A 17,573-nucleotide genomic window follows, 5' to 3' on the forward strand; every position below is an offset into this window, starting at 1 on the left:
CACCTTTACAGTGGCTTCACCGCGCCGTTTCTGGCGAAAGTGCACACCGCTCAAATTCCCCCCGAGCTGAATATGGCTCGGGAGGGAAAATCATCTGACCGGGGTGGCCGATCGTTTTTTTTTCGGTCGCCCGCCCAAACTCCGTGGTAGCCGTCCCTTCGGGGACGGTGAATTTCGGCGTCCCCGCTCCTCGAAATCGTACAATGGGATCTTTTATGTCCACCTGAAAGGGTGTACGAGGTGTTGGTTTAAATGTCTTATCTGAAAGACAGCACCTTCGACAGTGCAGCACCAACTCGGCATTGCACTGGAGTGGCGGCCTCGATTTTGTGCTCAAGTCTCTAGAATGGGGCCTAAAACCACGACCTTTTGATTCACAGGCCAAAGTGCTACCGACTCAGCCACAGCTGACATGGTAGTAGGGCTGCGATGGGGTGCTACAAATGGCCTGGTGTCACTGATTAGGTGGGCAGAAGGGGGTTCGAAATCAGCCACTACTGATTGCTGTGACCTTCCCCCTCCCAATTGAACAGTCTGGTAACACTCACACATGAAGAATGACTCTTTCTGGCATGAGTCACCTCCTTTGGAAACAGTAATTTCTTTTACCTCCAATAGTCTTGAAGTTTAAAAGCATTAATTCCCTTCTGTATTCTGATTTCAAGCAAAGTAGAAGATTTAGTTTGGCTTTTCGATGCAAATAATATCAGCAATACTTGGTGTCAACCAGCATTGTAACCCATGTATAATCTGACCTAAGTTGTACACTGTGAGAACAATGACCACTAGGTGGTGAACTTGTGGGAGACACTCCTAACCTGGACCTTCAGATATAAAAGGGGAAGCTCCACCCACTTCCATCACTTGAGTGCTATGGAATAAAGGATAGGTCACAGACTGACCTCTCAAGCATGGGCCTTGTGTGCATTTATATTGTATAATAAGGACGTATCACTTGGAGCATTGCATTTATCTAATGGGATTTTAACTGGCATCCCCCTTACAACAAATATGCTGCAATTAGGGCAGAATAGCAAGTTTATTGCATCATTAATCCAAGTCAGAAGCTTGCACTTGTAGAGAAACAAACTATGCAATTATCTGTGAACTCTCTTCATTGGTACCTTATGGCTAGATTTGAAAATTAAGAAATCTAGGTTGAAGGTAATTGTAGCGAGAGAGAGATGTGTAATAATTTCTCTCTGGAGTTTGATTTTGAACTGGACACTTTTTTTTGGAGAAATTTCTGAAAGGTAATCTGAACCCTACTTGTTCTGTTCTGTTAATTAGCGAGTTTATTAAGGTTTTTAGTGAACTTTTACCATCACCAAAGCAAGTCTTGGAACTTGAGCCACAATCGCACCTCCACCTTGCTCCTCCCAGCTCCACATTCAAACTACGCAGGCTGTCTTTCCACCAGGACAGCACTCCGTCAGCACCACACGGCAGTGTATTAAGACCCCCCTCCTCTACTCCCTCCAGGTTTAACTGTGTGCCTGTGAAAACTGATTCACGAGTGCAAACAATGGGGGCTGGATCATGGACATTGGGCTGCTGGAATCTGAATTAAAAGGGAAGAACGGCATAAAATCGGAAGACTACTCGCAGATCTAACTCTGAGCCATCCATTGTATAAAACGCAGGCTGAAGACACGAGTTAGGCTCCAACACTGATTGGTTTCTTTTCCAATTTGAATTCTGGATGCGCACTTGGATCATCCTGATATAGGAAGGAATATTTGGAAAAATACCTTCAAACAATTTGACATCTCGATATAGCACCGCAAAACTTGAAATAAGACTTTTGAAGATACTTGAATTGTTTCTTTTAAAAGTTATTGAAAACCAGTGGGAAGCCGAGCTTTCCTTCATTTTAACTGAACCGTTCAGTTGTCGTACTTGGATGGAAGGTTCCAGCTTCATTGATCAGTCTTCAGCTGATCTCGCCTGCGGAGTGTTCGAGCAGTGCAGCTGAGCGTCACTGAGCTGGGGAGGGAATAAATCAGCCAGGGTCCTCCCTGCTCCTGGCTGCTATTCAGTGACAGCTACTGAAAAATACACAAGTGAATAATAAAGACAGTCGGATACACTGTCCAGATGTTCTCACCCCCTCACTGTCGAATAGTGCATCACACTTACTATCTCGGCTTATATGTCAAGAACAGCCAATTGGGCGAGGTTCTAGAGAATGCGTGGTACTGTTGAAACCATAAGTCTTGACGAGTGAGGAAAATTGTAATGCGCCATTTCTTTAGCACCTGTCACAACCTCAGGTCCCAAAGAGCTTTACAGCCAATTAAGTACTTTTGACGTGTAGCCACTGTTGTAATATAGGAAATGCGCACAGCGAGCTCCCACATCATCATAGGCAGTCTCTCGGAATCGAGGAAGACTTGCTTCCACTCCTGAAGTGAGCTCTTTGGTTGCTGAACAGTCCAATACAAGAGCCACAGACTCTGTCACATATGGGACAGATATTCACCAAGGGAAGGGGTGTGTGGGACGGACTGGTTTGCCGCACGCTCCTTCCGTTGCCTGTGCTTGACCTCTTCGCGCTCTCGGCGTTGAGATTCGAAGAGCTCAACGCCCTCCCGGATGCACTTTCTCCACCTAGGACTTCACTTCAGCCAAGGACTCTCACAAGCTCCCACAAACAGCTTTATAATTCACCTAATTAGTGGCACAGGATAGTAAAAAGGGATCCTGACAGAGATTTCACCCTTTAATTTTATTTCAAATAATTTCTAACACTCTCTTGCCATGAATCAGTTTTTCGGGCAAGCACAGCTTGTTACCTGTTTTCCGGTTCTAATGGCAACAGATACCATTTTTTTAAATATAGAAAAGAAATCTCCGATTACGAAATTATTTCCGGCTCAGGTTTAGTCACATATCACATTTGATCAATTAGTCTGGAGCTAAAAGTCGCTGGTATTGATTGGGAGTGACTCAGCCATCGAGAGCCTTGTCACTTAGCTGTATTCTTGTTTCACATGTTTAATTTGTACTGTTTACTTTAATGGGTTTAATTTTGTTGTGTAACACTAATGAATAATGTATAGGCCTATATTCTGTCGGGAGCATCTCATTCCTCCTTCAGTTAACTGCAGTGCCCTCACTTCCCTGCTGCAGGTCCTAAGGATGTCTCCAACGCTCATCCTGATTCATGCTGGGGGATGGTTCCACAGGTCTCCTCTGTTACCTCATTCAAGTGTCCATTTTTCATCTGAGTCTCAGCAAATTATTTGACCGAAGGGGAATTGCAGCTGAACCCTGCCTAGTCCACTTCTGTATCCTTCCCAGTAAGGGGTTTCTGCATAATAGGAATCCAGATGGATGTTTCCAATGCTTAGGCCAGGGGCACTGAGGCCAATTGTAGCGCCCCAAACATTGGCCTTGGCTGAGCGACTGGTGATCGAATTTGGAATCTCCCACTCTGAGTGGTGATTTTACCAGCTGGCCCAATAGGGAAGCTCTGTTTTGGCATTTAAAAAACTTACTGATTTCCTCCTTTGGTTGGGAGATATTTGGGGTATTGGCAACGGTCTGAATGTTAGAACCTGGCTTTCTGCACTGCAATGATGAAAGAGTAAATCATGTTGAGTTGAAGCTTTTAGCTTCATAGATTTTTTTTTTTAAATTTCTATTAATTTGCCTAAGTAAATTCTAGCAGGCTGGTGGTGTAATGGACTATTGTTAACTCAGATGGGCATCGTCAGGGACTGGCAAATCCTAAAACCGGAATTTAAATGAGCTGGATCACGCTGAAAATGGGACATTGTCAGAGCAGGTGCTAGGTTAATGTCTGAAATTGTTGAGGCTTTTTGTTTTGAAGAGTTGGTTCTGTAACCCACAAGCTACCAGGTGACCCATGACCAAATCTCTGAGCCCTGAACTGGCCCTCTAATGCAGACCAATTGGATTTGAAAATTGGAACTTTTACATTAATAAAAGGGATAACAGTCATAGTAACACAGGATCCTATGTGACCGTGACAAAGGTAAACTATCCCTCCTCATCCTTCCCGACTTGTCTGCAGCCTTATGACACAGCTGACCACATCATCCTCCTCCAACGCATTTCCATCGTCCAGCTGTGTGCAACTGCACTCGCCTGGTTCCATTCTTGTCTATCTAATCATAGCTGGAGAATTACCAGCAATGGCTTCTCTTCTCTCTCCCGCATTGTTACCTGTGGTATCCCCTCAAGGACCTATAGGCCCGCTCCTATTTCTCATCTACAGGTTGCCCCTCGGCGACATCATCCGAAAATACAGCATCAGTTTCCAATGTACGCTGACAACATTCAGTTCTACACTACCTCTCTCGCCCCCTCTACTGTATATAAATTGTCAGACTGCTTGTCCGACATCCAATACTGGATGAGCATAAATTTCCTTCCACTAAATATTGGGAAGACCGAAGCCATTGTCTTTGGTCCCCGTCAAAAACCACCAACTTCATCCCTCTCCCTGGCAACTGTCTGATGCTGAACAGACTGTTTGCAACCTTGGTGCACCCCGAGATGAGCTTCTGACCATATATCCGCGGCCATCAATAAGACCGCCTATTTACACCTCCGGAACACCACCCGTCTCCGCCCCTGCCTCAGCTCATCTGCTGCGGAAACCCTCATTCATGCCTTTGTTATCTCTAGACTTGACTATTGACTATTCCAATACTCTCCTGGCTTCCTCCCATCTTCTACCCTACATAAACTTGAGCTCCTCCAAAACGCTGCTGCCCGTATCCTAAGTCGTACTTTATCCTAACTCGCACCAAGTTCACCCATCACCCCAATGCTAACCTACATTGACTCCTAGTCCGGCAATGCCTTAACTTAAAAATTCTCATCCTTGTTTTCAGATCCCTCCATAGCCTTGACCTTCCCTACCTCTATAACCTCCTCCAGCCTTTAAACCCTCCGAGATCTCCGCGCTCGGCCAATTCTGGTTCTTGCATATCCCTGACTTGAATCCACCATTGGCGGCCGTGCCTTCAACTGCCTGAGCCGTAAGTTCTGGAATTCCCTCCCTAAAACTCTCCGTGCCTCTTTCCTCCTTTTAAGATGCTCCGTAAAACCAAGCTTTTGATCATCTGACTTAATATCTCCTTATGTGGCTAGGAGCCAAATATTGGTTGATAAATTTCCTGTGAATCGCCTTTTGATGTTTAACTACGTTAAGAGCACTATATAAATGCAACTTGTTGTACTCTTGTATAGAAATGTTGTTGATGGGCGGAAAAAGAAAAGGTGCTCACTTTCAGTTCCAGTTCTACCTCCAAGCAGAAAATGATCAGTCGGACATGAGATGAGTTTGTGTTGGGCCTTCAGTGTTTTTACCGCAGAAAATGGTGTCTTCACCACTGAGCTATCAAGGGAGCCTCTTCTTGGTTGAGTTTCCCCATTTTATTCCCTGGCTGAGGTGCAACCTTTGCTATACTGTCCCAACAACATGCCTAAACACCAATTTCAGAAGAGTACTCTACTACATCAGCAAGTTCGTTCCATTGCCCATGCTAGTTATCCTGTGACTTCTCTGAATGAGACTGTCCATTTGTACCAAATTATGGCCACAAGGAACTAGATAAAATCTGTTACAATCTGAGGTTTGATTCAAACAAGAGTTTCAGAGGAAAAAGTGCAACTATTCAGCCCCTTAAAATGGACATTTTTACAAATCAATTTGGATTGAATTCCAATTGTTTTAAACGGAGTCACAAGTCAATAATGAAACAAGACTAACTCTGGAAATGCCAATTACTGCAAGATAGTAATTGGTTGGTGTTTAGCAATAAACGGAATCCTTTTCTCTGGTCTGCTTGCAGTTGGTAATGTTAGGATGGAGTAAAAGCTTGTATGAGAACTGATGACTCAGTGCCCTAAAATTGCAAAAATGTAAATATCTTGGACAGTATTATGTCTAGTGTTTTAACACCATTATCTTCTTCCCTCTGCTCATTGTTCTGCATGTTACATGATTTTTCCCTCCCCCAAACTCAGTACTTTAAAAAAAAAAATGGTTCATACCATTTATTAAACTGTTGCCTGCAGTGATGCTAGTCATTGAGGTTAAGCCAGCTCTCTTGCAGTGTCACCATTAATAACTATTCCCATCAGCACCCACGTTACTGACTTATAAGCCTGTGCTCGTTTTGTAAGGCCCTTTTGGCTGAGAGTATTGCCCAACCGTTCCATGTCGTATCATCATAGAAATTTACAGCACGGAAGGAGACCATTTTGGCCCATCATTGGCCGACAAAGAGCTATCCCCGACAAGGAGCTATCCTGCCTAATCCCACTTTCCAGCTTTTGGTCCATAGCCCTGTAGGTTATGGCACTATAAGTGCACATCCAAGTACTTTTTAAATGTGGTGAATCATGGAAGCATCTCTAATGTCAAACAGCTGGAACAATCAGCAAAGGATGACCAAAAAATTGATAGAGATGGAGGAAATAGAATATGACAGTAAACCAGCATGAAATATAAAAACATATTGTAAAAGCTTCTACAAGTATGTAAATAGGAAGAGATTAGCGAAAGTAAATGTGGGTCCCTTGGAGATCGAGAGACGAGAAATTATAATGGGGAATAAAGAAATGGCAGAGATGTTAAACAAATATTTTGTATCTGTCTTCACAGTAGAAGACACAAAAAATCATACCAGAAATATTGGGGGACCACTATTCTAATGAGAGTGAGGAACTTAAAGTAATTAATATTAGTTTAAAAAAAAGGTACTGGATACATTAATGGGATTAAAAGCCAATAAATCTCCTGGACCTGATAGCTGACATCCTAGTGTTTTAAAAGAAGTGCTTACAGAAATAGTGGATGCGTTGGTTTTGATCTTCCAGGTTCTAGGCCGGTTCATGTAGATTGGAAGGTCGCAAGTGTAACCCCACTGTTCAAGAAAGGAGAGAGAGAGAAAACACGGAATTATAGGTCAGTCAGCCTGACGTCAGTAGTGGAGAAAATGTTAGAATCTATTATTAGGGACGTGGTAACGGGGCACTTGGAAAATCACAATACAATTAGGCAGAATCAACATGGTTTCATGAAAGGGAAATAGTGTTTGACAAATCTAATAGAGTTTTTTGAGGGTGTAACTAGCAGGGTAGATAAGGGGGAACCAGTGGATGTAATATATTCCTGCTTTTATACTCCATCCCCTTTGCAATAAAGGCCAAGATTCCATTGGCCTTCCTGATCACTTGCTGTAGCCACATATTAACATTTTGTGTTTCATGCACAAGTACCCCCAGGTCCCGCTGTACTGCATCACTTTGCAATATTTCTCCATTTAAATAATAACTTGCTCTTTGATTTTTTTCTGCCAAAGTGCATGACCTCATACTTTCCAACATTATACTCCATCTGCCAAATTCTTGCCCACTCACTTAGCCTGTCTATGTCCTCCTGCGGCCTCTTTATGTCCTCCTCACACATTGCCCTTCCTCTCATCTTTGTATCGTCAGCATACTTGGCTACGTTTCACTCAGTCCCCTCTTCTAAGTCTCCTCACCTTTACTTGTGGTGCTTGGCAAATTGCTCCATTTCCCTCCGGATCTCCATTCATGGCCTAAGACTAGCTGTTCCACAATTTCCTGGCTTATTCCATTTCCCTTTTTTGAATAGGTGTACAATATTTGCCATGCTCCAATCCTATGGTACAATTTCTATTTTGAAAGAAAATGAATAGTTAATGCCTCTGCTATCCCTTCCCTTCAGTATTTTGGGATACATAGCATCTGGGCTTGGTAGTCCCCTTAAACATTTTAAAAGCTGGGTCCTTTTGAATATTTACCTTCCACATCCTTCTTGATGCGCTCTTACAATTTTACTTTCACCTTCCTCTGTAAAACCTGGAATTGTGTGCCAAACATGGAAAATTGTCCCAATTCCCTGAACTCTCAACCTTCACCTGGTTAACAAAATAAGTCCACCCCTCCCACACAAGAAACAACTCTGGCGAGTGAAATCCAGCTTGGGTGTCCTGGGTTCTGGTGAGTCCAAGAGTGAGTTAAGCTGCGATGAGAACTCTTTTAGTTCAATCTTAAATATGCACAAGCATTGGTACCCAGTGAAGTGCTGGGCTTTACTGCTAAGAGCCTAAGGGGCCGAAATTGCCCACCGGCTGAAGCGAATCGCACCTACTGTTCTTGAAGTGTCCCATGGGGCGGCCAAACCGGAAAAATTCGGCACTCCGTGCCTTTTTTTGAAGCAGGGAGGAAGTGGCCTCATCATTGGGGCAGAAGTGGAGGCAGGGCGGAGTGGCCATCACTAGCGGGGCGGGGCGGAGTGACTGACGCTGCAAGTCATGAGCATCATGCTGATGACATCATTGCGCTGGCACATCACAACATCCCTCCCCTTCAGTTAAAGGGGAGAGCCGCTGCATACTCTGCAGCCACTTTTTAGTGGCAAACACTGGGCTACCAGGGAGGATTTTGGCTGGGCCAGCGGCCTGGCACCCAAGAGGGGGTGCCAGGCTGCCTGCTGGCGGCCCGGCCAAACCCGCGGCCATAATTGCTGTCCCGACTTGGCAGTCAGCCGACAAAAAAAACATGGAGTTGCCAGCAGTGCCACCTCCCCTTTAAGGGCAGCCGCGCCGCCAAAGCACAGAAAGGGTACCGACACAAAGCTGTCGGGGGCACCGACTGGCGGCAGTGCCACTCCCGTGGGGCAATTTTTGAAAGGGGCAATTTCCCGCAGGGCAATTTCGGGAAGGAGTCGCCGCTGGTTGGTAAGGGGTCGGTGTGTGTATGCCGTGGCGGGATAATGGGCAGAGCGGGCCCCTACACCGCTCCAAAACGGAGGAAGAGCAATTTCAAAAAGGCCGGCCCCAACACGGAGACTCGGCAGCCAGTCTGCACCGACCCTTGGCTGCCGCTTTCAGGCGGCCATGGACCTTATAGAAAGGGGCAATTTCGGCCCCTAAGTTTGATCTTCAACTCGGTTAAACTTAAACTGATTCAGCTCAAATAAAATGCAAGGCACAGTCCAACTGAGGTCATACCTTGCAGATGTTATATCTGTTCTATTTTGACTCAGGTATTGGTGAAGAAGACATATGGACCCAGAGCCATGAAATACTCTTCCACACTCTGAGCACAGAACTGAAAAGCGTTTTGAGTTCCCGAAGTACTATGTGTTATGTGTATCTTTAAGTACTATTGCATGTATACTGTTACCTGGCTGACAGATCGACCAGAAAGAATTCTGGCAACATCCCTGCCGGCTCTACAACTGGAGTCTCGTTTGGCCCCGAGTTATTTACTTGCCGCAGGTGGACCACCCCAGTTTCTGCCGGGGAGTCTTGCTAGTCTGTGAGTGGAAATTTGCGACAGCAGCTCTCTGCAAAAAAAGAGGTGGCCAACAAGCCGCCCGTTTAAATATTTTTTGCCTGGAAAATGTCTCCTTTCACTGATGGGCCTATGTATGATTGTGCCTTGTGAGCATTTGCACAAGCCGCTCTTCAGTTTTTCCTCTGGGTGCCCCTCAGTTGGCCTCTGGTCACTGGGGCCCAACATGCAGCTCCTAAATCCAGCCTTTAAAGAGTGCAAATGGTTGTAGTCAAAGTTTTTCCCTCCGTGATGTACGAGAATCACTTCACCTTAGCTAAGCTTAAAACCCATATACTTTCATCACCAGGAATGCTTACTTCCATTGTCCTCCTCTGCTGTACCCCAGCTGCACTGCTGCTAAAACTCTTTTACGTGTTTATCACGTCCAGACTTCTCCTTGCTGGCCTCCAATCCTCCACCCTCCATAAACTCTAACTTGTCCACAATTCTGCCACTCATAACCTGTACAACTCACTCATCAGCCCCATCCTTGTTAATCTGCACTGATTAGGGCTCCCTGTTCCCCCAAAGCATTACATCTAAAGTCCTTGTCCTCATCTTGGCTGTCTTCCCACCTTCCACCCTCCATAAACTTCAGCTCATCCAAAGCTCTGCTGCCCGTATCCTAACGCACAGAAACTCCTCCCTGTGCTCACTGGCCTACATTGGTTCTCGGTCCGGCAGCGCCTCGAATTTACAATCTTTATGCTTTGTGTTTAAATCTCTACATGGCCTCGCTGCTCCATGCCCCTGTAAAAAGGGCATCGAAAACTTATCTTGTAATTCTCCAAGCTCCTCAGGACGTCTTCGGCCCTGGTGTAGCGCAGCACAGGGGGTGAGGGGCGGAGCCAGGTCCCGGCGCTGAAAACAGTGCCGGGACCTCTGCACATACGTGCTAGGCTAAGTGAAGTTATTGTAAAGTCATAGATTCTTCTCTTATGGAGTTCTTTTTTAACTTTTGGTATAATTATTTAATGCCGAAATGTGCGAATTTACATGAGTGAAATGTATAAAAACTGGCAGTTTGTAATGAGATGTGGAATGGTTAGGGTTTGATCGGCCTGAAATACTGAGCACAGAACTGAAAAGCGTTTTGAGTTCCCGAAGTACTATGTGTTATATGTATCTTTAAGTACTATTGCATGTATACTGTTTGCCTGATCTATGAATGCTTGACCTCAACATTTCAAGAACATTATTGCGTTTTGAAGAATTGATAGAACATCAAATTTAAATAAATTAAGTGTGTTATACTCAGGATGTTCAGCCTCCCCCCACACCCTCCCCCGACCCCCACTCCCTGCGTTCAGCCCCTCTCCCCTCCACCCCCTCCATAGCTTTTACAGATATATAAAACTGAAAAGAGTGACTAAAGTAAATGTTGGTCCCTTAGAAGATGAGAAGGGGGATTTAATAATGGGAAATGTGGAAATGGCTGAGACCTTAAACAATTATTTTGCTTTGGTCTTCACAGTGGAAGACACAAAAACCATGCCAAAAATTGCTGGTCACAGGAATGTGGGAAAGGAGGACCTTGAGACAATCACTATCACTAGGGGGGTAGTGCTGGACAGGCTAATGGGACTCAAGGTAGACAAGTCCCCTGGTCCCGATGAAATGCATCCCAGGGTATTAAAAGAGATGGCGAAAGTTATAGCAGATGCATTCGTTATAATCTACCAAAATTCTCTGGACTCTGGGGAGGTACCAGCGGATTGGAAAGCAGCTAATGTAACGTCTCTGTTTAAAAAAGGGGCGGACAAAAGGCAGATAACTATAGGCCGGTTAGTTCAACATCTGAAGTGGGAAAAATGCTTGAAACTATCATTAAGGAAGAAATAGCGGGACATCTAGATAGGAATAGTGCAATCACAAGCAGACGCAGCATGGATTCATGAAGGGGAAATCATGTTTAACTAATTTACTGGAATTCTTTGAGGATATAACGAGCATGGTGGATAGAGGTGTACCGATGGATTTGGTGTATTTAGATTTTCAAAAGGCATTCGATAAGGTGCCACACAAAAGGTTACTGCAGAAGATAAAGGTACGTGGAGTCGGAGGAAATGTATTAGCATGGATAGAGAATTGGCTGGCGAACAGAAAGCAGAGAGTCGGGATAAATGGGTCCTTTTCGGGTTGGAAATCGGTGGTTAGTGGTGTGCCACAGGGATCGGTACTGGGACCACAACTGTTTACAATATACATAGATGACCTGGAAGAGGGGACAGAGTGTAGTGTAACAAAATTTGCAGATGACACAAAGATTATTGGGAAAGCGGGTTGTGTAGAGGACACAGAAAGGCTGCAAAGAGATTTAGATAGGTTAAGCGAATGGGCTAAGGTTTGGCAGATGGAATACAATGTCGGAAAGTGTGAGGTCATCCACCTTGGGGGGGAAAAAAACAGTAAAAGGGAATATTATTTGAATGGGGAGAAATTACAACATGCTGCGGTGCAGAGGGACCTGGGGGTCCTTGTGCATGAATCCCAAAAAGTTAGTTTGCAGGTGCAGCAGGTAATCAGGAAGGCGAATGGAATGTTGGCCTTCATTGCGAGAGGGATGGAGTACAAAAGCAGGGAGGTCCTGCTGCAACTGTATAAGGTATTGGTGAGGCCGCACCTGGAGTACTGCGTTCAGTTTTGGTCACCTTACTTAAGGAAGGATATACTAGCTTTGGAGGGGGTACAGAGACGATTCACTAGGCTGATTTCGGAGATGAGGGGGTTACCTTATGATGATAGATTGAGTAGACTGGGTCTTTATTCGTTGGAGTTCAGAAGGATGAGGGGTGATCTTATAGAAACATTTAAAATAATGAAAGGGACAGACAAGATAGAGGCAGAGAGGTTGTTTCCACTGGTCGGGGAGACTAGAACCCGGGGGCACAGCCTCAAAATACGGGGGAGCCAATTTAAAACCGAGTTGAGAAGGAATTTCTTCTCCCAGAGGGTTGTGAATCTGTGGAATTCTCTGCCCAAAGAAGCAGTTGAGGCTAGCTCATTGAATGTATTCAAGTCACAGATAGATAGATTTTTAACCAATAAGGTAATTAAGGGTTATGGGGAGCGGGCGAGTCAGTGGAGCTGAGTCCACGGCCAGATCAGCCATGATCTTGTTGAATGGCGGAGCAGGCTCGAGGGGCTAGATGGCCTACTCCTGTTCCTAATTCTTATGTTCTTATGTTCTTTATGTTCTTATTCTTCTTCCCCCTCCCTTCCACCCCTCTCCACCTCCTCCTCCACCCCCTCTCCTCCCTCCACTGCTTCCCTCTTCCCTCCTCCTTCCCCGCCCCCCCTCCCTCCCTCCCTCCTTACCTCCTCCACTCCTCCACCCACCCCCTCTCCCCCCACCCCTCACTGTCAGAGACAGAGAGAGAGACATGGACAAAAAAGAGAGAGGCTGACAGAGACACCTTCCCTTCACATAAAGCTAGGACTTATTTTTTATTTGTTATTGATTGGTTGCTTATTACTTTGGTCTTGGTGCTTTAGATGCAGGGTTCCTTCTATTTTTTATTAATTAATTGCTTATCACTTTTTGTGCTTTGTTTAGTGCTTCGTGTATTAAATGTACTTATGCTTCTTTAATGTTGTTGCGAAGGTGTATAGTAAAATCCTCTAACTCTTCCCCCCGCCCCACCCCGGGTGATGTTGATGTATCTGCCTCAGCCGGAAGCCTACACTTGCTTATTTATAAAAAGAGAAACAACTGTCCTCACTCAGCAGATATAAGGCAAAATATCATCACAAGAGATTTTAGGCCATTATAAGTGATGTGTTTAATGCTTTAGTCCTTTGTGTTTAATGTTTCCCACCCCTGTCGCTGGCTGTGCCTGCACTGAACTTAACTCTAGGTAAGGTTTTTCAGAACTGAGAATGGAGTAAGTGTCCACTTTTTTAAGTTAGTTTGGAGTAAGTTTTCGCTGCCTAAACTTGCAAAACAGGCCTAAGTGGCTTGAAAAAAAACTGTACTAAAACAAAACTAAACGAACTCACTAGAACTGGAGCAAACTAAATACCGAGAATCGCGATTTCTAAGATACTCCAACTAAACTAGTTGCTCCAAAAAAAAAATTGGAGCAACTCCACCTGAAACTTCTAACCTCCTTCAGCCCTACAACCCTCTGAGATCTTTGCACTCATCCAATTGTAGCCTCTTGCACATCATAATTTCCATCGCTCTACCATTGGCAGCTGTGCTTTCAACTTCCTCGGTCCTTAGTTCTGTAATTCTCTCTCTAAACCTCTCTGCCTCTCTATCCTCCTTTTTGATTCTCCTTAAAACCTTTCTCTTTGATCAAACTTTTGGTCACCCATTCTAATATTTCTTTGTGACTGTGTCAAATTTTGGTTTGATGACGCTCCCGAGCAGCACCTTGCGACATCTTGTTACGTTTAAGGTGCTGTATAAATGTGTTACCTATAAATAGTTACATGACTTCGGCCTCTAACTTCTCCTGAATGTTCTGCTCCTCTCATTCCAGAATCCCCTCCTCCCTACCAAACATGGTAGGAACCTTGGTCCTACTTTCTGGAACTCCCTCCCTGAACCTCTCTGCACCTCTCTTCGCCATTAAAAGCCTTCTTAAAACTCACCACTTCACCCAAGCTTTTGCTCACCTTTCCTAATGTCTCCCTTCCTGGTTCTGCGCCCATTTTCTTATGCCTATTTATGAGGCTCCTTGGGACATTTGGTTAAATTAAAGGTGCCATATAAAGGCAGGTTGTTATAGTTTTAGAGTTAACCATATTGGAGGCTCTAGCGAATAACTGGTTAAGTTGAACAATATGTCATCTTGTATTTCCACAGATGCACCAGGGAAGGATTTGAAGTTTTCCTCAGAACCTTGCACTTCACGGAGGAATCCCCATCGTAAGTAATTTGATGTGTTTCTTTACCTCTTTCAATATGTCATGACTCCTGAGGCCTTTGAAACATGCTGGCCAGGCAGAATCGCAACAGAAGTATTGTTCCTGCATGTCATGAGTCAGGTTTTCAACTCTGATTGGACTTGTTCCTGGATGCTTCATCACATGACCTCGAACCACCCGCCCCTACACTCCCGTGATTGTCGCCCGACATGTCTATCCTCGCCTTCCGACTGGACAGCGAACAGACACTTGATTACCTGATTTGGTGATTCTTGACTGTCAGCCAAACAGCCTTTTTTTCCACATCTCCAATATTGTTATAACTAATAAAAAAATGTTTTTAAGAAAATGAAAAAAACCCCACATTTTTAATGACTTTGATTATTTTCTCGGGAGATTAATCTTTAATTGCTGGAGACGCCAGGACAGTCCTGGAGGTCTGGCAATGGCAACCCTAGTCATGAGCTGAACATAGTTGAAGGCGAGAGAGACAAATTGTGATTCTCAGCACTGTCTGCATGAACAAAGACCAAAGCGTGCAGCCTGTTGCATCATCAGCTATTGCATTTTCCAAATCCTTCCGATGAACCAATCCTCCCAGATATCCCACATCGTTCAGGCAGCAAACTTTGAAAACCCTTTGTCATGACTGAATTCCAGTGTGGATGGCTGAGAAATTTCTCTGTGCTGGTGTGTGATGTGGCAGAGAAAGATAATTCAAGTGCCGATGAGGGCAAAGCACTGAATCAGCAGCTGGTCACTCTGTGTGACCCTGGGAGTGGAGGGGAGTAGCTGGCTCAGATAGATGTGCATGCTTAAGTTGTACGAGGCCGCAGATTTTATCTTGTATGGAAGAAGACAACATCTCATTTTCTGTGTTTTGTTGCTTTTTGATTGCTACCTTCCGCCTGGAATGGATACTATAAAGGTCCTTGTAAGATGTGTGCTGCAGCACAGCATGCTTATTCTAAATAACGATTTATTTCATATTTCCAGCTTAATACAATTTGAAGATCCATGAAGTGTGATATTTCCACTGACTAGACTCTTGTGGTTGCTGAGTAATGAGATGCTAAACTGACATAAGAACAGAAGAAATAGGAGCAAGAGTAGGCCATTGGCCCCTCGAGCCTGCTCCGCCATTTACTAAGATCATGGCTGATCTGATCATGAACTCAGCTCCACTTCCCCGCCCGAGCTCCACTTCCCCGCCCGCTCCCCACAACACTTTATTCCCTTATCACTCAAAAATCTGTCCATCTTCGCCTTAAATATATTCAATGACCCAGCCCCCACAGCTCTCTGGGGCAGAGAATTCCATCGATTTACAACCCTCTAAGAGAAGAAATTCCTCCTCATCTCAGTTTTAAATGGGCACCCCTTATTCTGAGACTATGTCCCCGAGTTTTAGTTTCCCCTATGAGTGGAAATATTCTTTCTTCCACCTTGTCGAGCCCCCTCATTATATTATATGTTTCGATAAGATCAGCTCTCATTCTTCTAAACTCCAGTGAGTATAGGCCCAACCTATCTTTATGTCAAACCCCTCATCTCCTGAATCCAAGTGAACCTTCTCTGAACATCCTCCAATGCAAGTATATCCTTCCTTAAATACAGAGACCAAAAACTGAATGCTGTACTCCAGGTGTGGCCTCACCAATACCATGTACAGTTGGAGCAGGATTTCTCTGCCTTTATACTCTATCCCACTTGCAGTAAAGGCGAGTATTCCATTTGCCTTCTTGATTACTTGCTGTACCTGCATACTAACTTTTTGTGCTTCATGCACAAGTACCCACACGTACTGCAGCACTTTGCAATTTTTCTCCATTTAAATAATAATTTGCTTTTCTATTTTTTTTCTGCCAAAGTGAATAACCTCATATTTTCCCACATTATACTCCATCTGCCAAATTTTTGCTCACTCACTTAGTCTGTCAATATCCCTTTGCATATTTTTTGTGTCCTCACAATTTGCTTTCCCACCCATCTTTGTAATCAGTAAACTTGGCTACATTACACTCGTCCCTACATCCAAGTCATTAATATAGATTGTAAATAGTTGAGGACCCAGCACCGATCCCTGCGGCACCCCACTAGTTACTGTTTGGCAACTGGAAAATGACCCATTTATCCCGACTCTTGTTTCCTGTTAGTTAGCCAATCCTCTATCCATGCTAATATATTATCCCCAATCGCGTGAACTTTTATCTTGTGCAGTAACCTTTTATGTGGCACCTTATCAAATGCCTTCTGGAAATCCAAATACAACACATCCACTGGTTTCCCCCTTATCCACCCTGCTCGTTACATCCTCAAAGAACTCCAGCAAATTTGTCAAACATGATTTCCCTTTCATAAAGCCATGCTGACTCTGCTTGATTGAATTATGCTTTTCCAAATGTCCTGCGACTGCTTCCTTAATAATGGACTGCAGCATTTTCCCAATGACAGATGTTAGGCTAACTGATCTATAGTTTCCTGCTTTCTGTCTGCCTTTTTTAAATAACGTGACATGAAGACGTGAAAATACAAGCAATTAGATAAGCGTGTGGCTGGGCGAGAGTAGGGGCCATTAATCTGCGGTTGAAGTGTTGCTGTGGGTATGGCTCACCAAAGTAAGGACTTGAGCACTGCAGGCGATTGGAGCCCTCACTTCATTGGTAGAACTGTAAGGTAATTGGGATGGCACTGTTGTCAACTGAGATGCTTTGACCCATCTATTTTTCCCTGGGACGGCAGGAGATCCAGGGCAGCTGTATAAGTGCCGACTGCTGACATTATATCTGGCTACAGGCGAATGACAGGTCAACCATGTGTGTGTGGGGTCCCCACAGCCTTCGGGGACGGTCCAGCAGCCGGAAATGAACCGAATGTGCAGTTGGCGTTCTTTTGCCGTGGATTCTGTCCTTGAAAGATAAATATCAGGAGACCGCGGCATTTCCTGGGTATTGTAGACAAAGCCGGAGTGGGAGTTGCTGGGGGTAGGAGCAGGAGTGCTGAGGTCGGGTAGTGCACTAAGCTGCAGGATAGTAGGATGTTGGTTTACAGCCAAAATTCCCGGCACATCCAGTTCCCGACCTCAGACAGGCTTTCAGGTGGAAGTGAGAAGAGGAGGAATGTTATTTCAAATTAAGCCACTAAAGAAAAATCAGGGAACATAAATATAAATGAATGAGAAATGGTTTGAAATTGATATTATGAAGAATGTCTTTACTGAAAGACTGTTTGGAGCAAACTGCCAAGCGCAGTAACGGAGACAAAAAAGGGACCTTCAAAATGCAGCTGGGTTAGGATACAAAGAATGAGCTTGAATGGGTCAAATGACCTTTCCCTGTCTTTGGCCCTTG

At 44.6% G+C, this 17,573-nt stretch overlaps 1 protein-coding gene across 6 annotated transcripts in view; it reads left to right on the forward strand.

The window, feature by feature from the left end:
* The window catches only part of pknox2 (pbx/knotted 1 homeobox 2), a 479,643-nt gene that overhangs the window by 95,457 nt on the left and 366,613 nt on the right, over nt 1-17,573 (forward strand). For all 6 annotated transcript variants that reach the window (XM_070894335.1, XM_070894337.1, XM_070894339.1 and 3 more), the window contains one exon: nt 14,162-14,224. Coding sequence is in view for 1 of the 6 variants with exons in the window: in XM_070894329.1 (XP_070750430.1) it covers nt 14,162-14,224 (63 nt within the window). In the remaining 5 variants the exon portion in view is untranslated. Of the gene's footprint in view, nt 1-14,161; nt 14,225-17,573 lie in introns of those variants that run through there.

The sequence above is a fragment of the Pristiophorus japonicus genome, chromosome 11 (assembly GCF_044704955.1).
Source record: "Pristiophorus japonicus isolate sPriJap1 chromosome 11, sPriJap1.hap1, whole genome shotgun sequence".
NCBI lineage: Eukaryota > Metazoa > Chordata > Chondrichthyes > Pristiophoridae > Pristiophorus > Pristiophorus japonicus.